Raw genomic sequence first — 26,215 nt, 5'->3', positions numbered from 1 at the left:
TACTTTGCAATTTCAAGGATACAATATGGTATTGTTAACTATAGTCATCATGCTATATATTAGACCTCTTGAATTTCTTCTCTATGTAACAGAAACCTGTACCCTTTGACCAACATCTCCATTTCCCACAACCCCAGGCTCCTGATAACCACCATTCAACTCTGCTTCTGTGAACTGGACTGTATTATTTGCACATGTAAGTGAGTTCATGCAGTATTTCTCTTCTGTGTCTCACATATTTAACTTAGCATTATGCCCTCCAGCTCCATCCATGTTGTTACAAATGGCAGGGTTTTCCACTTTTTTAGGTCTGAATAATATTCAATTGTGTGTATGTGTGTGTGTGTGTAAACCACATTTTTAATATCCATCATCAGTTATGGATAGTGAGCTTGTACCCATGCCTTGGCTATTGTTAATAATGTTGCAGTGGAGAGAGGAGTGCAGATATCCCTTAATGATCATGATTTCAAATCCTGAGGACATATATGCAGCAACAGGAATGATGAATGGCAATGCTATTTTCAGTTTTTGAGACACCTCCATACTCTTTTCCACAATGACTACTAGTTTACATTCTCACCAGTAGTGCAGGTGGTTCCCTCTGCTTTACATCCTTACCATTCTTACCAAGACTTGTTACCTTGAGTCTTTTTAATAATAGTCATCCTGACAGGTGTGAGATGCTATTTCATTTTTTTCCAGCTTTACTGAGGTATAAGTGACATATAACATTGTGAAAATTTAAGGTGTACCACCTGTTGATTTGGTGCACATATATTTTGCAAAACAACTACCAGCATAGGGTTAGCTAACACCTCCATCATGTCACATAATTACCTTTTTTTTTTTTATGGTGAAAGCATTAAGATCTGCTCTCTAAGCAACTTTCAAATATACAATACAGTAATATTACCTGTTTTTCAAGTATATTATTACACTATAATCACCATGCTATAATTAGATCATAGAGCTTGTTTGTCTTAAACCTCAAAGTTTGTACCCTTCATCAGAAGCTCCCCCATTTCCCTCACCTCCATTTCACTCTCTGTTTCTGTGAGTTCAGTTATTTTCAATTCCATATATAAGTGACATCATGCACTGTGCACTTTCCTCCTTCTGACTTATTCCACTTGACCATAATGACCTCAAGTTTCATCCATGTTGTCACAAATGGCTGTATTTCATTCCTTCTTATGGTTGAATAACATTTCATTATACAAACATATGAAAATGCCATATTTTCTTTACATATTCATCCTTTGACATGACTAGGTCGTTTCCATATCTTGGTCATTTTCTGCGCCAATTTACACCCCTATCAATAAAGCACATGGGTTCCCTTTTCTACACATTCTCACCAATACTTCTTATCTCTCGTCTTTTTAGTGATAGCCACTCTAACAGCTATAAGGTGGTATCTAATTATGGTTGTGATTTGCATTTCCCTGAGGATTAGTGATGTTGAGCACTTTTTTATATACCTATTGGCCATACGTATGTCTTCTTTGGAGAAATATCTATTTCATTTCTTTGCTGTTCAAGGAAATAATGGCTGAAAACCCCTCAAATAGAGAAATAGACATCCAGATGCAAGAAAACCAGAGAATTTCCACACTGTGACATACTATAATCAAACAGTCAGTCAAAATAAATTAACAAAAATAAAAAGAAATTGAAATCAGTAAGAAAAAAGATTTTTCATATAAAAGGGAGCTATGATAAAGCTATGAATTTATTGCTCAGCATAAATTTGCAGGCCAAAACAGCATACATAGATGATTCCCAACTTGAAATTGTTTTTGGACACACTCTTAAGACTCTGACCAGTATTAATGCAGGACATTTTCTTTTTTCTGAAATATCCGTCACAAAACAAAAATTAAGATAGGGCAATTAATGTAATTTATGTATTGAAACTTTATTTTAGGAATGCTTTCTTTGAAATACTAAATATTTTAACATTATCTTTCAAAATTTGAAAGGATTTTCATTTGACATTATCATGTTAATGTTCCCTTCTTTTAATGTTTTCTATTATCAATTATCTATATCAAATGGAGATTATTTTATATGTATTTTAAATACGTGAACTTTTCAAAATAAAAATACTCTTAACTAATTAGAAATAAATTACCTCAATATATTAAACACCATCTATAAAAACACACCGTTAATATCATCTTCAATAGTGAAAAATGGAAAGCTTTTCCTCTAAGATCTGAAACAAGGCAAAAATGCTTGTTCTACCTACTTATTTCAACACGGAATTGGAAACCCATGCCAGAGCAATTAGACTATAAAAAGAAATAAGAGGCATCCAAATCAGAAAGGAAGATGTAAAATTACTTGCTTGCAGATGACATAATCTTGTATGAAGAAAATCTGAAAACCATAAAAACCTGTAAAAACTAATATGTGAATACAGTAAAGCTGCAGATTGTTAAATTGACAAACAAAACTCAGTTGTGTTTCTATATACTAACAACAAATTCTTTGAAAATAAAATTAAGAAAATATTGCCATTTAAAATAGCATCCAAAAGAATAAGTTGCAATAAACAACAAAGGAGGTAAAATATCACATCAAACATTACTATAATCATTGATGAAAGACATTAAAGAAGACACAATAAATGAAAAGACACCCTGGATTGGAAGAATTAATATTGGGAAAAACTCCACTATTCAAGTGATCTCAGATTTAATGAAATCCCTAAAATACAAGTGGTATTTTTTTATTTCAAAAATTTCTAAAATTCATAGGGATCCACAAAAGTTCTTAAAAAATGAAAGCAGTCTTTAGAAATAAAAATGAGTTGGAGGCATCACACTCCCTGCTTTCAAAAAATAATCAAAGGCTATAGTGAACAAAACAATATGATATGAGCATAAAAACAAGCCAATAGTACAGAGTGGAAAGACCAAACACCATGTACACACTGTAAACAGGTCTTTGATAAGGATGTTAAGAATACCCAACATAGAAAGGAGACTCTTCAATAAATATTTTGGGAAACTGTACATCCAAATCAAAGAATAAAATTGGACTCTCATCTGAACTTCATACACAAAATCAACTCAGAATGGATTAAAGATTTAAGCCTAAGACCTTGAACCATAAAACTTCTTGAACAAAACATAGGCGAAAGCTTCATGGTGTTTTTAGCCGTCTTTACAAAGCAACTGCAAATCTGTTTAGATATTGTGCAGCAAAACAGCAGCTGTCTTCCAGAGACTGAACGCATCCTCTTTACTGATACTACAGTCCGTACTACATCATGAGAATTATGTACTTGGTTATGGGGACAATCTGTCATTTTCCATGTTCCATGTGATGATGCCTCCTGGTGTTGTTGATCCTAAATAGTTGATCTAAGTACTTAGAACCTAAGTTGGTCTAGGTCACATCAAAGAAAGATATTCCCAGAGGACTTACCTGTGTTACAAGACCTGAGCTTTATCTGCTGCCCTTCCAAGTGAATGGTCTTAAATGTAGTTGAAAAATAATTCATTGCACTTATTTCATTTACCATTGCGTAAGTAATTTTGGAAAAGGTAATCCCAAAGCATTATTCAATTTCTGTTTTCAATTTAATTTCATTTGCTTTATTCATTTATTCACTTACTAAACAATTGATTAGAAATTATTGGAAACAACCTAAATGTCCATCAAAAGATGATTGGATAAAGAAGCTGTGGAATACATATATAAATGGAATACTATTCAGCCATAAAAATAATAAAATAATGCCATTTGCAGAAACATAGGTGGACCTGGAGATCATCATTCTAAATGAAGCAAGCCAGAAAGAGAAAGAAAAATACCATATGATATCACTTATATATGGTTATCTAAGAAAAAGACACAAATGAACTTATTAACAAAACAGAAACAGACTCACAGACATAGAAAACAAACTTATGGTTACCAGTGGGGAAAGGGGTGGGAAGGGATAAATTGGGTGTTTGAGATTTGCAGATACTAAGTACTGTATATAAAATAGATACACAGCATGTTCATACTGTATAGCACAGGGGACTATATTCAACATCTTATAGTAACCTATAATGAGAAAGAATATGAAAAGGAATATATGTATGTAAATCTATGACTGAACTATTACGCTGTACACCAGAAATTGACACAACACTGTAAACTGACTATACTTCAATTAAAAAAAAAAGAAATTGCACACCCTGAGTGACACAGTATATACCACTAACTAACTGGCTCAAACATGTAAGACAATATGAATAAATGACAATTAAAATGTCTAACCCTAATTTTAGTCATTATTGTGTTGTCCCCTTTCTCAATGGGGACTTTCACGATGAGTGTGGTTGACCAACTGACCAAACTGGCTGCTTTTAGCACACTCCTTTTAACCCACTTTCTCCCTTTTTTCCCCAGTACTTGTTCTCCACAGCCCTGATCCCACTCAGGAGATGACCCGTTTCTCTGAAAAGATCAGGGTCACCTGATGCAGACTTCCACACTCCGTAATATCCCTGTATTGTCAATCTTTCACATCTTTCTGAGCAATAACTTATTATTATTATCAGAATAACTAATAATTTCCTTAGCCATGCTGAGACCTCTTCCTGGGCCAGTGGCCCAGCTTCTCTCACCTCATCCCTGTCTTCATCCTCCTTAGTCTCTTACATCTCTTTCTCCCTTTCCACCAAATCCTTCCCTCTGCCCGCAGACATATGCACGTATCCTAATCCTTTGCTAAAAGCACCTTTCTTGGCACTGATGCCTCTTCAAGCTAACTTCATATCTCTTGGCCTTCCTAAAGAAAAGATAAGGAAAAAAGAAGGGAAGGGAAGGAAAAAAGAAGGTGAAGGGGAAGGGAAGAAAGAAATTGCATACTATAAATGGTTTTGACTAAAAACTTTGCATGATAAAGATATGATGGAGAACATAATTGTCATGGTCTCTGCCCTCAGTGGCTCTTAGTTTAAAGGATTTAAGAGTCTGAAGAATGAAAATAAAATGCCTGGTTTCTAGCTCTTATGCAAAAATTTCCTACTTTAAATTCTTCTACTCTTTGGTCACATCAATCAGGATTTACAGGTGTCTGAGATTTAGCCACTGGTGCTAATGCGGTCTTCTTACGCAGAACACTCACTCACCTCCTTTGGGTGCCATATCACCAATTTTCATGATTTTACTTATGACTTTTGAACAAGCTTCTTGGAGCCACTCTGGGATTCTTTATGTTTGTATAATCCTACATATTGTAGTTGGTTCAATTCTCCATTCTCTGTTTTCTCGAGTGATTCCCTCCCCAACCTCCAAATAATTTAAACTATCATTTACAAATCTAATTCTAGAGCATAAATTTCAAACTTTTAAAAGAATCTAGTTATCTATTGAACATTTTCAGTCACATTTCCTATGGCTTCCTGAATTTTAACCTGTCCTCATTATCTTCTAATTAATTCTGAGGTCCTCAACCAGAGGTATCTTTACTCAGGCATCAGAAATATCATTTTTTAGCATCAATTCTTAGTACTCCCTGGCTTTCAATTTAGAAAAGTACAAAGTAAAGTAGGAAGAGAATAAATCATGAAATGAAATAGTCATTAATACAATTCTCAGTCCTAAATTTCCAAAATATTAATCCGGCAAGCTTTTTTAATTCTGTGAGTTTCACTTTTCTCTCATATGAAATGTCACTGTTAATTCCTATCTGGTGGAATATTTATGTGAAATAAAATATATAACTTTTATAAGGTAGCAAACATGCAGCCTATTGTAAAAATGTATTCAATAGGTATATGATAAAACTATTTCAGTAAAATACATTCCTTAGGAAGTGTATATTCACTAACGTAAGTTAGGTAAACAATTAGATTCCAGTTTGAAAAAAAATATGAGATATCAATTCAGTTTGCAAAAATAGCTAGATATTTATGTTAATCAACAAACCATTCTCGATTAGTCTGTAGTTCTGTGGTTGGGGACGTGTGTAACCCACAACATAGAAACCAGTTTCAGGCACCACATTATACTCCCTGAATTGTACTTGCAGATAAATTACAAGAGCTATAGAAGTCTGTCTCCTAGCGCATGGAAGGGCACTTTAGAGCCCTGGGTAGGAGTGATCTACTTCCTCTTTTACCAATGACATTATTTTTTTCTTCTTCCTATTCTCCACTATCTGCCATCATCCATTTGTATTTCTTCCTCTATGTGTCTGGTACCTTTGGTCACAAGTTACAAGTCTAAATCCATTTTTCTATCTGATTACTGAGTATCAAGAGGATTAAGTTGCTATATTTATACATTAAATAGCCAAATGAAAAGCTGACTTTATTATATTTGAATAATTTTGGCTAGCAAAGGAAAAAACTTTAGAGAATAATATTCTCTAGGATGCTAATAACTTACATCATCATGTCTTAAAATATTCCCCCTGGAATTCAGAGGAGAACATGTTTTTTTCAGTGCTCTGTGAGAGGGTTGCAATAAAAAAAAAAATGGATGGGCAGACTTGACACTAATTCAGCCTTCTAATAAGTAAGTGACATATTACTTCAATCTCTAGCTCGGAGAGGTATCATTACAATACAATCTGACATCATTTTCAATATAGTTCCATGCATCTTATATCTATACTTTTCCTCTCAGTATGATAAAGGACCAGGGAAAAATTAACCATCTAACTTTTTTTTTCAAAATTTACCATTAATATAGGAAATTATTGGAATAAAACATAAGCATCAGGGGGGATGATCTGAACTCAACAAATATTTTATGAACACCAGGTACGTAAAAGACCATCACTGTTGTGTGGGAATAGAAGGATTTAGTCCAACAGTTAAGCTTTAGTACATTTTCTTGAGATGGCAGAGTGTAGAAATATTTACAAGTGCTTTTTACTTAAGGTAGCCTAGCAAAATAAGTTTTGATAAGAACTATTGGTACCAAAATATTAGGAGAGATTATTCCTAGTTCAAAAATTATAGAAAAGATTAATAGATCTAGAGACTTTCACACAGCTTCTACAAAATGCCAGTTTTTCCAGCTCCAAGTTAAAACTTTGAACAGAGTATTGTATGTCACAGTATAGAACTGTTGCACTTTGTATTCTTCCCAGTGTAATTATAAGAATGTAATTTGCAGTTGGCACACTTCAGAGATTTAATTTGATGGATAAATGACTACGTCTCAGAGAAAGTTCAGAGGAAACACGACAGTGAAGAGGCTTACAGCTATAATCAAGGTGAAAAATAACTTGCTTCATACGTGGAAGAGGAGTTCTGGAAAATATTTTGAGTAAGATTCTTCTTTTCATCAATATTTGTCCCTGTCTGATGTCTCTCCATATATGATCTTATCTACCCTTCACACAGCTCCTTCTGTCTATCTAATAAGATTCTGAATGAGGAATAAGTAGACATTAATTTAATAATAGAGGGCAATCAGATATGGGAAGCATAAGTACTGAGTCTTAAATTTTATGGTGACATTTTGATTCTCAGATCAAGCTGTTTTCTTGGGCATCTCTGGAACAGATAATCAGGAATCATGGGGTTTAGTTACATACAGCGAGGAGCTCAAGGAGGGTAGATTATATATTTAACTCTGACTTTTAATGGAGAAAGTATCTTGGGACAACTTGTTAACTTTTCCATAAAGAATGGTACATTCTGCAGAAAAAAAAAGTGAGTGTAGAGTCTCTCCCAAAGACCCACATTTAGTGTGACTGACCTGGGCAGGGGTGCATAGTCAGAGAGAGAATCCTTAAAGAAAGCAGTGCTTCTCCCTGCGGTCTGGTCTGCAGGGCAGTATGGACTTTCAGCATAGAAGGGCCCACTTGACACTCTATGTTCCTCCCTCGACTATGTTCCCTCTTTGTCTGCCTGCTTTTCTATCAGCTCTTCTCTGTTCCTCCAACACCAAAAGCAGTCTGTTAGTTATGTTTGACAATCTTAGCCTTGTTGAAGTTGGCTAATCTTTTTTGAAGAGGTGAGGTTAAGACTGTAGTTATCAGAAGATGTGCCTTGCAGGACATTTGGTTCTGTCCAAAACATCCTTAAAGATATTCAGTCCACACCAAAAAAGTCCTTGACATTTGAACCAAGGGCAGTCAAATGTGTCCTAAATGCAGAGTGATACACCATGCAAAACATAAGAAGCAGATCTTATTGAATATGAAAAAAATTAAATAAATTACAAAACAGAGATATAACTTTAAACATGCATTTATAAAATTGACAAAATTATCATAATTATGCCCAAGCTAATAAGAGGTTTTATTTGAAGAATGCTGTTGATAAGTGTCACATTTATAAGTTTATTAAGACTCGTAATAACCTACAAAGTAGTCATCAGAAATTGAAGAGCAAAGTGGTAAAGAAAATTATGAAACCACAGCTAGAATGTCCCTGATAAAGTATAATTATTTTTTTCTAAAATATTCCATAGCATTACATATCACACCAAAAATTAATACCTTTATTTTTTTACAGATAATCCGTTTCACACTCATCCCTCCTCCTCTTTCATGAAATCATGCTGAATAATAACGTGACTGAGTTCATTCTGCTTGGGTTGACCCAAGATCCTGTCAGGAAGAAAACAGTGTTTGTCACTTTCTTGTTTCTCTATTTGGGAACATTACTGGGGAACCTCCTAATTATTGCTACCATCAAGACCAGCCGGGCACTTGGGAGTACAATGTACTTCTTCCTTTTCCACTTATTTCTATCTGATACCTGCTTCTCTACTTCCATAGCTCCTAGAGTGATTGCAGATGCCCTTTTGAAGAACATCACAATCTCTTTCAGTGAGTGCATAGTCCAGGTTTTCTCTTTCCACTCCTTTGGCTGCCTGGAGATCTTCATCCTTATCCTTATGGCCATCGACCACTATGTGGCCATCTGTAAGCCTCTGCACTATATGACCATTATGAGTCAATGAGTCTGTGGTGGGTTGGTGGCTGTGGCCTGGGTAGGGTCCTGTGTGCACTCTTCAACTCAGATTTCTCTGACCTTGAGTTTACCTTTCTGTGGCCCCAATGTGATTGATCACTATTTATGTGACTTGCAGCCTCTGTTGAAACTTGCCTGTGCAGATACCTATGTGACCAACCTACTCCTGGTGTCCAACAGTGGGGCCATATGCACAGTGAGCTTTGTTGTGCTGATGGTCTCCTATGTTGTCATCCTGCATCATCTGAGAAACCACAGTGCTGAAGGGAGGAGAAAAGCCCTCTCTACCTGCATCTCCCACATCATTGTGGTCATCCTGTTCTTTGGTCCTTATATATTTATATATACACGGCCTGCTACCACTTTCCCCATGGATAAGATGATAACTGTGTTTTATACAATTGGAACACCTTTGATCAACCCTCTGATTTATACACTGAGGAATGCAGAAGTGAAAAATGCCATGAGGATGTTATGGAGGAAGAATGTGATCTCAGATGACAAAAGATGAATGGCACTTTCCAGTTTTTCTGAATAGCTTAGACTGACCTAGTAGTCTCTAGAGAATATAATCTCTTCTTGCGGCGTTAGTATAATCCTGTCATGGGGCATAGTTCCCTTTAGGAAAATAAGCACTGCAAACACAAACACTGTTTAGTGTTCAGTCAACTTTATGTAGAGGAAAGAAGCACCAGGTATAAACAGGTGTGTAAGGTTCACTGGCTCAGATGTTTTTCACTGCTGTGTCTCTGCTGGTCTTGCCTGCCTAATGTCACTGGGGCTTTGATCCAGCATTTTTTTCCGCCCTTTTCTGTGATGACTTCTGGTGTTCTCTGTCTAGAGACTGATCTATATGCTTATATACAAATGTTGGCAGGCCACCTCTTTCAATTCCTTCGTTAGACTCTTTGTCTCTTCATGTCTGACCAGGGGCCTTTAACTGAGTAGTGCTTTCTGGTCAAGAGACAGCATCAGATTCAAATAATTATAGAAACATCGTGTTGTAAGGAGCGATACATAATCTAGGTTATCTTCCTCACTTTCTTGAGCTTTACTCCAAATTCTTACTATGTGTTGACCTAGATTCTTCTAAAACAGTGATAAAACAATGAGAAAATTCGACCTTCTGAGATAGGTCTTTGAACTTAAAAGGCCTGGTGTTTTGGTTTATAGTCATAATAGTATTCTTTTTGTAAAATCGACTTTGTGTTACTAATTAGTTTCCTTCTAATTAGGGGGTTGGTGTTAAACATTCTTGAATTGTGCCAATTGTCGTTATACATTCATAATATTGGGTTATTATGATTGTAGCATAGATGGGGCAAATTAAGGAATAAATATTTATGTGAGCTAGAATGGAGAGGAGACAGTGGATGTTAGCGTATTTTAAAATATTAATGGTATAAAACAATAAATGAGACAATACAAAGGAGAATTTTTAAATTTTGAAACAGCAATATTTACATGGATTATGAATTTACTCTCTGGAAAAGACAAAACTGGAAACAGTAAAAATAATCAGTGGTCATGAGGGTTTTAAGCGGCTGAGTAACAGGATGCACAGGTTGTGCATGGGGCATTTTTAAGGAGGGAAAACTATTCTGTTTGATACTCTAATGGCAGATACATGACTTACAGGGTATGTCAAAACTGATAATACTGCTTTACAACACAAGGAGCAAATCTACTATAAACAATGGGCTTTAGTAAAAATTGATTAATATTGGTTTATCAGTTGTAGCAAATATATCATACTAATGTAAGATGTCAGTGAACAGTAAAACTGTGAAGGGAACAGAGGGTTTATATGGGAGCTTCCTGTACTTTTTGCATAATTTTTTGTAAACCTAAAACTATTGTAAAAAATAGGCTATCAAAAAGTTATATCTACAAGAGGGAGCTCAATTTCTCATTACCACCTTTAAAAATGTTTTATTTGAATTTTATATAAATTCATGATATAAGTATATATTTTATTAAACCACATATTTATATACTCAAATATTCTACAGTTTACTGTAGTATGTTATACAAATACCATTAATGAATATGCATATTACATTACCTTTGTGCAAATAGTTTTTAAAAAGAAATCTGAATTATTACTATAACATTGTGAAGATTAATTATATTGTTAATTATTAATTAATTTTATATTATGAAAAATTTGCATTAAAACGTTTCAGCTTTATTCCACATGACAGTCTTCACTACTTTTGTATTTACATACTGAAAAAGTGCGTTTCTCTTATTACTTCCTCTTTACTTTCTCTCGTTTTAATCATACCATCTTCATGGACCTTTTAATGTTTATAACCACAGAAGAGGATATAATTTTTGTAGTAGGAATTTAAGTAGTCTAAGTCTTCTAATAATAATAAAAGAAGTTTGGGTTTTACTATCAATATATCTTATATAGATTTACCTCAGGTTCTGAAAGAAAGTAAATGTAAAATATGCACTTTCAAAGCCCCAGGATGGATTTTCTGTGCTAAAAAATGGCTGAGAAAGCTAGTGTCAAAAGTTAAACATACCAGAAAAAAAGTATACAAAACACAGATGAACTGGATAATATTACCCACCCTCTCTTTACTATGCCCCTAATTCTCAGAGTTGAAAATATGGTAGTGAAGTACATAAACAATATCTATGGTCCTACAGAGTTTACAATGTTGTGAAGATGCATAACAAAAGCTGGACAAATGGCGACTATCCCAATGGTTTAAAAAATGATGTGAGCTAACACAGAGGAAGACTGTGATGGTGGCAAACCTAAGGGGATGGAAGTGCACACTATTTCAAACAGAATGGTCAGGGAAAGCCCATATGACTTTTCAACTAAGACCAAAATTAGTGGTTCTCACCATGGGAAATTTCACACCAGAGGAGACAGTGGCAAAGTCTAGATACACTGTTGGTTGTCATAGACACAGGGTATAGTGGGCACTGCTATTGGCATCTGGTGGGTAGAGGTCTGGGCTGCTGCGAAACAACTTATAATGCACAAGGCAGGACATCACCAAGAATAACTGTCTACCTGACTCAAAATTTAAGTAGTGCTGAGATAAGGAGTTCTGACCAATATGAAAATATCTTGAATATATTTAGGCAGAAAAACCATTCTAGGTAGATGGACCAGCAAGTGCAAATAGAATATATTTATTTAATAGAAAAAAAATCAAGAAGCCCGGTGTGGTCAAAGGAGGAAATAAGAGTGAATAATTGAAAATGAGACCTGAAATATACGAGAATCTCAGTAAAAAGTACTAATGGGATTTTTCTGGGAAAAAATGGGAAAGTATTTGAGGTATATCTGACATGATTTGACTTATGGTTTAACAGGATTACTTTGACTGCTTTTTTGAACATCACGAGTAGAAATGGGGATATTCATTATGAAGATACTATAAAAACTAGAAACAAGATTATGGTAACCTGGACCAGGTGTGCATGGTGAGAAAAATTCTGCTTGTGGATACAGTTTTTACTATTTTTACTGTTGATGGGAATATAAATTGATCCATCCACATGGGATAAATTTCCGACTATTTTAAAATTAAACATATACTTAAGCATATATCCATTCTTAGCTATTTATCCAGGAGCTTGAAATAACCCAAGTGTATATGAATAAAAAGAAGGATAAACTGTGGTTTATAAATGCAATTAAACCTTCCTTATCAATAAAAAGAATGAACTACTAATATATACATCAGCAATGATAATTCCAAAAATATTTTCTTCTGGGTGAAAAAAGCTTTCATAAAAGAATAACTTTTTTTTAAGGTTTCATATATCTTAAGGTCTGCAATGAGCAAACATAGTAAGTGATGGAAAATAAATCAAAGCAGTGGTTCATATAGGAGCGAGGTAGTGGGGATTATCTAGGAGTCAGCATGAGAAAGATATCTAGGGTCATGGAAATTTCTATATCTTGATAGTAAGAGGTTGAACACCTAATTTTTTGTAAATTTTGTTGAATATTTGATAATTTTCATAATAAAATGTGAAAAATAAATTTCTTGAGCATTCTATGGCACCTATCACCTTTTTTTTTTTTTCAGTTTAGTCTAATTTTGTTTTGTTTCTGGCAGAAAAAAGTGGCCTTTTTATTGTGTTTTCTTACAGGATTTTTTGTATATTTTCCTGAAAAACAATTTTCTATTCTGTTTCTTTTTTAAAATATCAATATACGCATTTTCCAAAATTATTATATACTCTATGGAACATTATTTTAATAGACATATAACATTACACTTTACAGATCATAGCAATATTTTAGTCATTTCTTTACCATCTGAATTTAAAGTTGTGTTTATTTTTCACTTCAGTGAACATCCTTGTGAAAAAGGATTCTGTTCCACGTTTATGATCTTTTGGATGGCAATACTCCAATCAACTCTATTCAGCAGAGCCTGAGGCTCATAGATATTAACAATGATTCTTTTCATAGTCTTTGTTTTAGACTCAATAACTCTCTGATATGTTACACTGAATGGCCAACATATGCCTTGCCCTTTCACCCAGACTGAAACTTGGGATACTAAGATGGCAAGGTTGACCTGTACAGATGTGAAACAATTGGAAAAGTCAAGTTCCAAGTAAGAAGCCAGGTCTGCCCTTACTAATTATGGACTGTCACTAAGGGAACTTGTTGCCTAGGTGCCAAAGGTAACTAGAAAGGTAGAGTTAGACCAAATTGTGAATCCCAAGGGAGAAGAGAAAAAGAATTAAAGAGAAAGTTTTGTTCAAGAGAGCAAGTAAGAAAGCAAATGTGGATTCAAGAGGTAAAAGTCTCAAAAAACAAAATTATCAGGTGTTTGAAAATGAACCAGTGGCACAGAAAATATTGGTAATGATGCTGAGATAGTTTGAACATTCTGTACTTAAGGTTTTGGGGTTTTTTTTAGTATTTTCCCATCTCCTTTAAGTTTATTTCTTCAAGTTTCAATTCTGATATCATTACTTACAGCAGCTAGTACATTTTAGTTTCCTTCCTTCTCATTAGACTCAGCACAACAATGTAAATCATACCCAGGGGGGCTGTCCCCATCACTGAAATAAAATAATTCAAGCCTAAATTATCCTTAATATCAACAATTGCATTACATGCAATATTATCCAATATTTACAATAAATGTAACTGTAAATGTAGGCATTCTAAATAAAGATGGATATTGTCAGAATGGATTAAAAACATGATAAACTCTACCTACAAGAAATTCACTTGAAATATAACTGATTATGTTAATATAAAGTAGGAGGATAGAAAATATATCATGGAAACATTAACAAAAAGAAAGTAGGAATGGCCTTATTATTAACAGTAATTATCAGGAAAAAAAAAAAACAGAAACAGAGAGAAATACTACATAATGACAAGAGTTTGTCCATCCAGAAGACATAGCAATCATAACTGCTTGCACCAAAAAATACACTGAAAAATTTGAAAACCAAAAAATTAGGGAATTGAAAACATAGACAAATCAAAATCCCTTTCTTAAAAAAAAATGGAAAAGACAAAAATCAGCAAGGTTATAGAAGAAATCAACATCAACATCTACCAATTGAGACTTAGAGAACACTCTGTATAATAATAGCAATATACCTTTTTATCAAGTGCCTTCATGTATATGTATGATCAACCATATGGCCAACCACAAAATTTGTTGATTGAGTTAAATGAATCAAAATAACACAGAGTGAGCTTTCCAAACACAATGTCATAAAATGATATATAAACATCAATGAAACTGAGAGTTGATTCTTTGAAAAGACAGACGAATCAACAGATCCTTAAAGAGATTAACAAATTTAAAAAGAAGAATCAAATCAGATGAAAAATTAAAGGAAGAGGAGACATTACAGCCAATGCTACAGAAATTAAAAAAAAAAAAGATCATGAGGCTATTGTGAACAACTAGTCACCAACAAATAAATAATTTCAAGAAATGAATAAATCTCTCAACTATGCAACTACCAAGACTAACTAAAGAAGAAATAAGAAGACTGACAAAACAGTTAACAAACAGGAAATTGAATTTGTGAATCAACTGAATTTGTGAATTAGTGAATCAAAACCCTTTTAACAGAGAGATGCCCAGGACTAGACAGATTCACAGGTGAATTCTACCAAGCATTTAAAGAAGAATTAATACAAATCCTTCTTTAACTCTTCCAAAAATAGAGTAAACAATTGCAAACTTTTCTTTATGAAGCCAGTATCACCCTGTTTCCAAAAGCAGACAAAGGCATCATAAGAAAGGAAAATTATAGACCAATATCCTTGGTGAAAATAGGTACAAAATCCTAAACAAGATACTAGCAAGCTGAAAGACACAGCACAGTGAGAAAATCATGCACCATGACCGAGTGGAACTAATCCCTGGAATGTAAGATTGGCTTATCACAGGCAAATTAATTAGTGTGATACAGCACGTTAACAGAATAGAAGTTAAAGACCTCATTATCGTCTAAACAGATACAGCAAAAATAATTGATACAATTCAACATTAATTTTATGATAACAATTCTTAACAAAATAGGAATAGTAAGAACTGAACCTGCTACAGTGAAGGTCATAAATTAAAAGCCCATAGTTCACAACATACTCAATGGTGAAAAACTGAAAGCTTTTTTTCCAAGATCAGGAATAAGGCCAAGGTTCCCATGTTCACTCCTTCCACTCAATGTAATACTAGAAGTCCAAACCAGAGCAATCAGGCAAGAAATAAAAGGCTTCCAAACCACCAAAGTAGAAAACATTACACCTGTTTACAGATGGCATGTTCTCATACCTAGAAAACCCAAAACACTCTACAAGAAACAATTATTGGAACTAGTAAAGAATACAGTAATTTGTATATTCAAAATCAATATAAAAATTAACTGCTTTGCTATGCACTGACAACAAATTTTCTGAAAATGAGGTTCAGAAAACAATCCCATTACAATAGCATGGAAATAATACTTAACAAATAAACCTGTCAAACAAGGTAAAATGTTATTACACTGAAAACAACAAATCATTAATGAAATAAAGAAGACAAAATCAATAGGCATATTGTGTTCATACGTTGGAAGTCTCAATATTTTTAAAATGCCAGTACTATCCAAATTGATCTGCAGAGTTAATGCACTTCCTATCAACATTCCAATGACATTATTCATAGAAATAAAAACAACCCTAAAAATCTTATGAAACCACAAATGTCCCCAATTGGCCAAAGCTGTGTTGAGGAAAAAAATAAAGATGGAGGTATCATGTTTCCTGATTTCAAAACATATCTAAAAGCTACAATAATTAAAGCAGTATGACAGAGACATAAAAACAAGTGTACAAACCAATGGCACAGAATAGGGACCCAGAAAACCCAAGTATACACCATGAACAGCTCTTTGACAAGTAAGCTAAGAATACACAGTGGAGAAAGGAGAATCTCTTTAACAAATACACTGAGAAACTGGATAAGGAAATCATATGAAAGAAATTGTACCCTTATGTTACACCATATACAAAATCAATTCAAAATGGATTAAAGACTCCAATGTAGGAACTGGAACCATAAAACTCCTTGAGGAAAACAGAGGTGAAAACCTTCATGACATGAGGCTTGTCAGTAACTTCTGGAAAAGACCCAAAAGCAAAAGCAACTAAGTCAAATTTAGGCAAGTGAGGCATTACTAACCATCGTAAAGAAAACCATAAGCATGGTGGAAAATCAACCTACAGAATGGTAGACACTATTTATAAATCACATACAAAATAACAGATTAAAATTGAAAATATACCAAAAAAATCCTACAACTCAACAGCAAAGAATTAACAAATGCATTAATAAATGAACAGAGAACTTGAGTAGACTATTCTCCAAAGAAGACATAAAAACTGCCAACTGGTATATGAATACATGGTCAACATAATTAATTGTCAGGGAAATGCAATCCAAACTGCAATGAAATATCACCTCACTTGGAGTAACATGGATGTATCAAAAAAACAAAGATCAAGTGTTGGCACACATGTCAAAAAAACAGAACTCTCGTCCACTGCTGATGGCAATGTAAAATAATACAACATTAAGAAAAACAGTATGGTGGTTCCTCAAAAAGTTGAAAAATAGTATTAGCATATGATTCAACTTTCCATTTCTGGGTCTATATACACAAATGCACTGATATCAGGAGTGCAAAGAGTTAGCTATACTCTTATCTTTATTGTAGCATTATTCACAATAGTCAGCATATGAAAACAATACAAGGCTTATTTTACGAAAGCTAGTCAATAAATATTTGATGAAAAAAATTATTTCAATAAGTTATTTCCTTTAATATGTCTTTTTACTAACATAAATTAACAAACAAAAATAAATTTGAAAAATATAAGATATATATTCAGTTTGCAAAAATAGTTTGATATACATATTAATCATCAGACCAGCTGCTATTCATCTATGGTTCCTTGGTGGGGGAAGTCTCTGCTTTTAGGCACCATAGTGCTATCTCTGGATTGTACCTGCACAAAAAAATTGGAACTAGGAAAAAAAATAAATAAAGGCTAGAAAAGTTTGTTTCCTAATGCAGGGGTGCGTAACTTAGGGCCCTGGGTGGGAGCATAATAGTTTCTTGGTGATCTACTTTCTCCTCTACCGGTGATGTAATTTCTTCTTCTTCCTATTCACCTCTCTCACTTTTTCCTTTTTCCCTGATACTTTTTTTTTTCAGACAGAGGAAAATAGTAACTATTGTAATAGTAATTACAAACAATATCTTTGTATCTGGTTCCTGAGTATGAGGTGGATTAACTTGCTGTTCTTACAGGCTAACTAGACAAACAGAAGTTGAGTTGATTACATCTGGGATGAACCTGACTAAGGAGAAACTTTGGGGAATCAACTCTCTAGGATACTAGTATCTTACATCATTAAGTCTTAAAATATTCCCTTTGGAATGCAAAAAAGGAATCTATTTTTTCCCCAGTGTTCTGTATGAAAGCTGGTAACAAAAAAGGATAGGCAGACTTGATGCTAATTCAGAGAGTCTTCTAACAGTAAGTAATAGATTATTTTCATCTTTATAATTTTTTTCTTTATTTTGGCTATATGAAATTGGGGCATGTTTGTCTATTTACCATGCACTATAGATAGGAGATCCCAGTAAATTAATGATACTAATGTGGATTATAGTCAGCATAATGCTAAAACAATAAGGTAAATACTACCTTTTATGGGGTTATAGAAAATATTCAATTTAAAAGATTTTACTGAGCATCTACACTGTACAAGGCATTGGGTTGGAACTGTGGAGAATAACATCTGAATAGCACATAGTTTTCTGACATACTTATTCCAAAAAAGTAGCTAAAATAAGCATACACATTCTTATTATAAGCAACAATACAGACTACTATAAGAAAAGTTACAGAGAAAAGACTTTAGAAAGCAGGGATGTGAATTTAATTTCTTGTAGGCAATCACTGAAAGCCGTCCTGAGGACATTTCTCAGAAGTGTGGTTCTCAATTTCCCGGAAGGTTGAATCAACTAGATATGGAAAGGCATTTCAGGAAGAAAGAAGAGGGCAAGGTGAGTTTGGATACTCTGCACCTATTTATTTTTAATCCCTGGTTACTACATTACCTCCACCATGGAGACCCCACCTAATACACCTGCTAATCTTTACCTGCTCACATGGCATCATGAACACACCCTGGTTACACAAAGACTTCAGTATGGTTCACTTGAGAACTACAGTCTTCCTTTTCTAGATTGTGAAGTACTGCAAATTACAAAATAGTTTAATAACCCCTCTTTCAAGATACAATGTGCATCCCTGAAATGTACTTGAGGGCACAAAAAATGTTAAAAATGTTTTCAAATAAATTACTAAATACATGACTAAAGTAGTCTGAATTGTCTGGAACATCAATACATAAAAAGGGGCTTTATGGCTGCAGATTTGGGTGGAGACATTTAATGTATTTCTGAACCTACTGATTAAATATTTGATAAGGACACACAATTATTAATGAGTCAATATGACCATATGTATTTATAATTCTTAATTTATCTTAAATATGAAAGTCCAAAAGTAAAAAAAAAAAAAAAAAAAAAAAGTTTGTCCTAGAAAATGATAGGAAAATAGACTTGATAGCATACAAACCAAAACTGTACACTCAATGCAGTGGCCAACATCATGAAATACTGAAGTGACACAGACTTTTACATCAAATTGCTTGCAATGCCTAGCATATTTTCAAGTGTCAATACTTTATAATATATCACTCTTTAAATTAATAAATGAAAGGAGCTCACTGTAATGATTAATAAGGCTCAGTTTCCTTATAGATTAGGATTATACACAAATCTAGAGATTTTTTTTTCTAACACTTGGAAACCCAAACTGAAAACTTCATTAGATGTTTGCCCAAGAGTTTTTGTTTGTTTGCAGAAATGAAGGATATTTCATCTCTTTTAAAGAGAAGACAATTCACCACAAGAGAAGAAAACATATTTAAGGGAAACCATGTGGTCGATCATAATCTGTGCTCTGGCTGCTCACAACTTTCAAGACAATGTATTGAAGACTAAATGGCATTTAGGAGAAATACAATGGAATAAGTAAGTCTTTCAGCTTATATTTAAATGCATTACATTTCAGTTTATATTTTCACTTGTATATAGCACCACTGCCAGCATCATTCTCACAAGAAAGAACTAAAGAAAAAGTTTGTTGAAATAACCCCATGATAATATTTCTTTCCAAATGTGAGAGGGAAAAAAAAACCTTCATTGAAAGAAATCATCATTATTTCAAGTTGAATAATTATTTGCCAGGACAAAAACAAATTAAATGAAGAAGTCAGTTACTATCTTCTATGACTCTTTTTGAAACCTACATTGCCCTCCCTTTTCTGGCTTTCTGCTCTGTTCTGTGTATGTGGGGTTTTCAAATACTTGAATATTACAAACTCTCCTGGGAATATAACCATGATCAGGTCCTATAGCAACTGCTGAGTGACATCCTTCCCCCCCAAAAAAACCACCCCAGATTTAACATGCTTAAGTAAAACCTTTAATTTAGAAAACATGAACTATTTATTAATAAATAAGCAAACTTCCTTTCATTTAGAAATGTAACTTAAAGAAATCTGAGTACTCTAAAATGTGCTTTTCACATTGGAGAATGAAAAAATAGTAATGGGCACTTTTGAAACATTAAATAACTTAGAACATTCATTCTGTTCATCACATATGTCAAGGACTAAATATAAACATGCCTGAAGTTTACAACAGATTATTTAAAGGCAACATTTTTTTCAAACTGGAGTATCTTGGAGAAAGTTTGTGCTAAACATATGAAAAAAAAAATATATATGAATTTATATGTATTTATACTTATAAAATACTTTTTATAAATATGTGTAACAAATATGAGAAATAGAAATGTATGGGCAAATATGATATTCTTTAAGATGTTAAGTGTGCTGTATGACTTTATATTTATATCATAAACCACCAAGGGCAGTCAAATATATCCTTAATTATGAGTAATACACAATGCCAAACATGTGAATCAAAACCATATTAAATATGGCCAAAAATAACAAAGGAACTAACAAAACGGAGCCTATATATTAACTATATATTCATAAATTTAGTCAGAATCACATCAACTCTAACAAGGTATTATATTTAAAGAATTTTATAGGAAAGTTTAACATTCACAAGCTTATATGAGACTCATAATGATCCTATGAAGTCATCATTGCAAACTGAAGAACAAAATGTTATTACTAAGAAACTAATATATAATATACATTATTAGGAAACTCCAGCTGGAATATCCCTGATAAGCAGTACTTATTTTTACTTAAAATATTCCACAATATCAAATAACACACCATGTATTAATTTCTTTATTTTTTCAGATAATCCATTTTACACTCATCCCGTCTCCTCATTCATGGTATCATGAAGCTGAACAATAATGTGACTGAGTTCATTCTGCTTGGGTTGACCCAGGATCCCGTTAGGAAGAAAATAGTATTTGTCACTTTCTTGCTTTTATATCTGGGGACATTGTTGGGTAACTTTCTGATTATTACTACCATCAAGACCAGCCGGGCACTTGGGAGTCCAATGTACTTCTTCCTTTTCCACTTATCTTTATCTGATACCTTCCTCTCTACTTCCATAGCCCCTAGAGTGATTGCGGACGCCCTCTTGAAGAAGACCACTATCTCTTTCAGTGAGTGCATGATTCAAGTCTTTTCTTCCCATTTCTTTGGCTGCCTGGAGATCTTCATCCTTATCCTCATGGCTGTTGACTGCTATGTGGCCATCTGTAAGCCCCTGCACTACATGACCATCATGAGCCATCGAGTCTGTGGTGGGCTGATGGCCCTAGCCTGGGTGGGGGCCTGTGTGCATTCTTCAGCTCAGATTTCTCTGGCCTTAAGTTTACCTTTCTGTGGTCCCAATGTGATTGATCATTATTTTTGTGACCTGCAGCCTTTGTTAAAACTTGCCTGTACAGACACCTATGTGACCAACCTACTCCTGGTGTCCAACAGTGGGGCCATATGCACAGTGAGCTTTGTTGTGCTGATGTTCTCCTATGTTATCATCCTGCATTCTCTGAGAAACCACAGTGCTGAAGGGAGGAGAAAAGCCCTCTCCACCTGCATCTCCCACATCATCGTGGTCATCCTGTTCTTTGGTCCTTGTATATTTATATACACACGGCCTGCAACCACCTTCCCCATGGATAAGATGATAGCTGTGTTTTATACAATTGGGGCACCTTTTCTTAACCCTCTGATTTATACACTGAGGAATGCAGAAGTGAAAAATGCCATGAGGATGTTATGGAGAAAGAAGCTGATCTCAGATGACAAAAGGTAAGTGGAAATTTCATAGTTTTCTTCATAGTTTAGATTGACCTAGAAGTCCCTAGAGAATATTATCTCTTACTGTGGCATTAATATAATCCTGTCATAGGGCATTAGCATTAGTTTAATTCAGGAAAATAAGCACAGTAAACACACACACTGATTAGTGTTCAGTCAGTTTTATGTACAAGATGAGACAGCACCAGATGTAAACATGTATACAAAGTTCATTGCCACAGATGGTTTTCACTGCTTTGTTTCTGCTTCTGTTGCCTGCCTGATATTACAGTGCTTTTGATTTAATGTTTTCCATGCCCTCCTTCATGCTAACATCTGGTCTCCTCTGTGTATAGTTAAACTTTTAAATGCTCACATCCACAGCCTGGCAGGTTTTCCCTCTTTTAAATGGTTTTATTAAATATTTTAGTCACATCTGCCTTATCATAGACCTTCAACTTGGTGGTTCTTCCTGACTAAGCAGAAAACACTAGATTCAAATAATACAGAATTGTAATGTTGTAAAGAATAGTATAAAATCTAGATAATTTTCCTTCAATTTCTTGGTGTTATACTTTGAATTCCTACCATGTGTTTACTGAGATCCTTCTAACAGCTACAGAATATGGAGATAAAAGTCCACCTTTGAAGAACTTCTTTGACCGTAGGAAGGCTTTGACTACTGGGTTTATACTTATAATGATATTCCTTTGGAAAAATGTATGTTTCTAATTTGAGTCCTTCTGAATTTAGGAGGTATATATTTTCTCTTGAATTATACAAATGTTAGTATTTTGTTTCAATGTTGACTTATTGTAACTGTAAAATTGATGGCCCAAATTAAGGGTGATATATTGATATGGTCCAGAAGTAGAGACTGTAAGCAGTTGATGTTGGTGAATATTAACATATTGATAGATTAAAACAAATAATGAAATAGAGGAGGATCTTATGCTTTGAACAGTGATATTTATATGATGACTATGAATTATAAACTCCATTCAGCAGTCACACTTCTTGGTATTTACCAAAAGAAGTTGAAATCTTATGTCCACACAAAAATCTGCACTCATGTTTATAACAGCTTTAATCTTAATTGCTGAAACCTAGAAATAATCAAGATATCCTTTAGTGGTTGAATAGATAAACTGGTATATCCAGATGAATATTATTCAGTGCTAAAAAGAAATGAGTTATCAAGCCATGAAAAGACATGATGAAAACTTAGACGCATGTTATTAAGTCAAAGAAGCCAATCTGAAAAGGTTACATACTGTATGATTGCAATTATGTAACATTCTGCAAATGACAAAACTATGGAGACAGCAGAAAGTTCAGTGTTTGCCAAGGGTTAAAGTGGAAGGAAGAATCAATGGGTGGAGAACAAAGGACTTCTAGAACTATGAAACTACTCTGTGTGGTACTGCAATGGTGGATGCATGCCATTATACATTTGTCTGTATCTGTATGACATATGGCTCCAAGAGTGAAATCTAATGTAAACTCTGGACTTTCAGTGATAATGATGTGCCGGGGTAGCTTTATCAATTGAACAAATATACCACTCTTGTGGGACATTAACAATGGAGAAGGCAATGCATGAGTGGGACAGGGGTACATGGGATACCTCTATATCTTCTGTTAAATTTTGCTGTGAACCTAAAACTGCTCTAAAATATAAAGTTTTCAAAAATGTCAATAGAGAAGATAAAATTTAATACTGAACAAAAATCATCTACTCAGCTTAAAAGAACACAGGAAAGAAAGAAAATAAGTCATAAAGGGGACAAAGAAAATGTAAACTGCAATAAGATAAATTTAAATCCAAAAATTTTAACAATTGCATTAAATGAACATACACGACATTTAAAAGACAGAAGTTGTCAGACTAGATATAATAGGAAAATCTTCAGCAAAGAAAAGTAATGGACTAATGATAACACATCAACATGATGAATCTCAGAAACAGACTATACAAATTAGTAAGTGCTGTGATTCAATTTATCTGCAGTTCTAGAACAGGCAAACTGAAAGAGTGATACACATCAGAGATGTGGTCGCATCTGGGGGGACTGACGGAATAGCGGGATGGCAGAACTTTTGGGTTAGTGAAAGTGTTCCAGATCTTGAATTTGTTGATGGTTACATGAATATATACATTTATCAACACTCATCAACCATAAGCTTAAAATCTCTGTATTACATCATATATAAAATCTCTCTCAGAGAAAGTAATACAAAATAAAATTAATATCTCTAAGTCCCAATAAAAATGTTTATCAAATCTAGTGACCATTTCTTTAGAAGAAAGCAGAACAGCAACTGTCATTAAGAATTTCATTCCCATGAATAAAAGATGTATAGCTGTTACTTTAAATTGGTACATGATAACAACTTTTAATAGTTACATTGGACTTCATCAAAATGAAGAATTTTGTGCTGAAATTTATGCTATCAACAAAGTAAAAAGTCATCCCACAGTTTGGGAGAAAATAACTGCAAATCATATACCTAATAAGGAACTTGTCTCCAGACTACATAAAGAATTCCAACCACTTAATAATAAAAACCTGATCAAAAATTTGGCAAAATATATGAATAAACATATGTCCACAGAATAAATACAAATGGCCAAAATTACACTAAAAGATGTCAACACCTTTACTCATTAAGAAATGTAAATCTAAGCCATAATGAGATAGTACTTCATACCCACTGGGATGTCTAGAATAAAAAAATTCAGACAATAATAAGTGTTGGTGAAGATGTAAAGAAAGTGGAGTTCTTATATATTGCTGGGGGTAATGTAAAATGGTGCAATCACTTTGGAAAACAGTTTGGCAGCTCCTCAAAAGGATAAAAATATAATGATCAATGATCCTGCAAGTCCACTTTTAGATATTTATCCAAGAGAAGGGAAATTATATATTCACAAAAATACCTGCACATCGATGTTCATAGCAACGTTATTCATAATAGCCAAATGGGGAAACAATCCACACATCAATCAACCGATGAATGGATAAATGATATATCCATACAATGAAATCTTACTTGTAATAAAAAGGAAAGAAATACTGATTCTTAACACAACAGGGATGAAACTTTAGGAACATTATGCTAAGTGGAAAAAGCAGGTGATTCCTTTTACATGAAACGTCCAGAAAAGAAAATCTATATAGACTGTTTGGTTAGGATTGCTGGTGATGGTGGTGCAAAGGAATGAGTGACTGCTGATGGGTAGGGGCTTTCTTTTGGGGGTGACAATAATGTTGCAAAATTAAATAATGTTGATGTATACTAAAACACCATTAAATTTTACACTTTAAATGAGTGAATTATATAGTATATAAATTATATACCAATAAAGCTGTTAAAAATAGATAAATGCTAAATCTAGTGATCATTTCTACAAAATAACAGATCATACAGAAGCTACCATAAAAATTTCCTTCCCCCAAATTGATTCTATTAAAATCAATACATAATAGTGACTTTTAATCCCTAATTATCATGATTAAGATTTCAAATAATCAACATTATGTTATATAATTTAATTTATATAATTCATACAGAAAGACTCAGAAATTTTATTACTGGGAAACAAATAGCATGTAGCACGAGAAAAGGCCACCTGTTTCTAATCTGCAAAATAGTGGCCTGTGAGCAACACCATGGACATTCACTTCAGCAGCCAAGTGCAGAGCACAGTGGTCCTCAACAGGAACAAAGGTCCTACGTGCTGCTCGAGTCCCATGTGACTGAGGTGCCTCAGGGTGTAAAAACCTGAGATCTTGAACCTTCCACTTCTCTGAACCTTTGGGCTGACAGAGTCATTCCCTTACCCATGCTCCAAAATAATAGTGTCCCTTTGACTGGAGAATACACAAGAAATTCACCTGAAACAGGATTCTCAAAAGATTGATGTTTGCCTTTTGAAATCAGATGACACAACCTTCATTATCTCCAGACCAATAAATCGACTCAAAGATCAGCATAATGCAAAGGAAGCTCTGAATGTGAAAGGAAATAACCTACACCCCAAAGGTATTTGCAGGACTTCGCAAATACGAACTTGTGTGAGCTGGGAGAACACTTTGGAGGAATGGACCTTGAAAGTGTTAGATCTGAGTGCTGGGAAGAACTTAATTCTGGTAAGGATATTCTGAATTTTGAATGGGAATTTAGGGTTCGGCATTTTGGCAATAGCCATTGGCAGCCATATCCTTGGAGTCTGGATAAGCTTATATATTATAGCAAATTCCATGGAGGTATATGAGTTTCCTGGGAGAGAGGAGAGACTGACAAGGAATTAATTTGCCTGCGGAACAATGTGTTGGGAAAAGAGGAATACTCAGACTTTTTGAGAATTATTGGATAAAA

General features: G+C 34.0%; 2 protein-coding genes and 1 pseudogene across 2 annotated transcripts in view; 2 read left to right on the top strand and 1 right to left on the bottom strand.

Annotated features, from left to right (window-relative positions):
• The window catches only part of LOC102506531 (olfactory receptor 5D18), a 159,941-nt gene that overhangs the window by 130,279 nt on the left and 3,447 nt on the right, over window positions 1-26,215 (bottom strand). The gene's annotated exons all lie outside the window — the stretch shown is intronic.
• Window positions 8,527-9,456, top strand: LOC102508836 (annotated as a pseudogene).
• On the top strand, window positions 20,916-21,848 carry LOC102519854 (olfactory receptor 4C16). The gene has a single exon (XM_006178994.2). It carries the CDS (start codon window positions 20,916-20,918, stop codon window positions 21,846-21,848), a length of 933 nt encoding a protein of 310 aa, XP_006179056.2.

The sequence above is a fragment of the Camelus ferus genome, chromosome 10 (genome assembly GCF_009834535.1).
Source record: "Camelus ferus isolate YT-003-E chromosome 10, BCGSAC_Cfer_1.0, whole genome shotgun sequence".
Taxonomy (NCBI): Eukaryota; Metazoa; Chordata; class Mammalia; order Artiodactyla; family Camelidae; genus Camelus; species Camelus ferus.
Note: the sequence above shows the minus strand (reverse complement) of the source record. Positions and strands in the feature narration are given on the sequence as shown.

Coding starts and splice junctions, on each gene's coding strand:
- LOC102519854 (XM_006178994.2), top strand. CDS start 20,916: ATGAAGCTGAACAATAATGTGACTGAGTTCATTCTGCTTGGGTTGACC.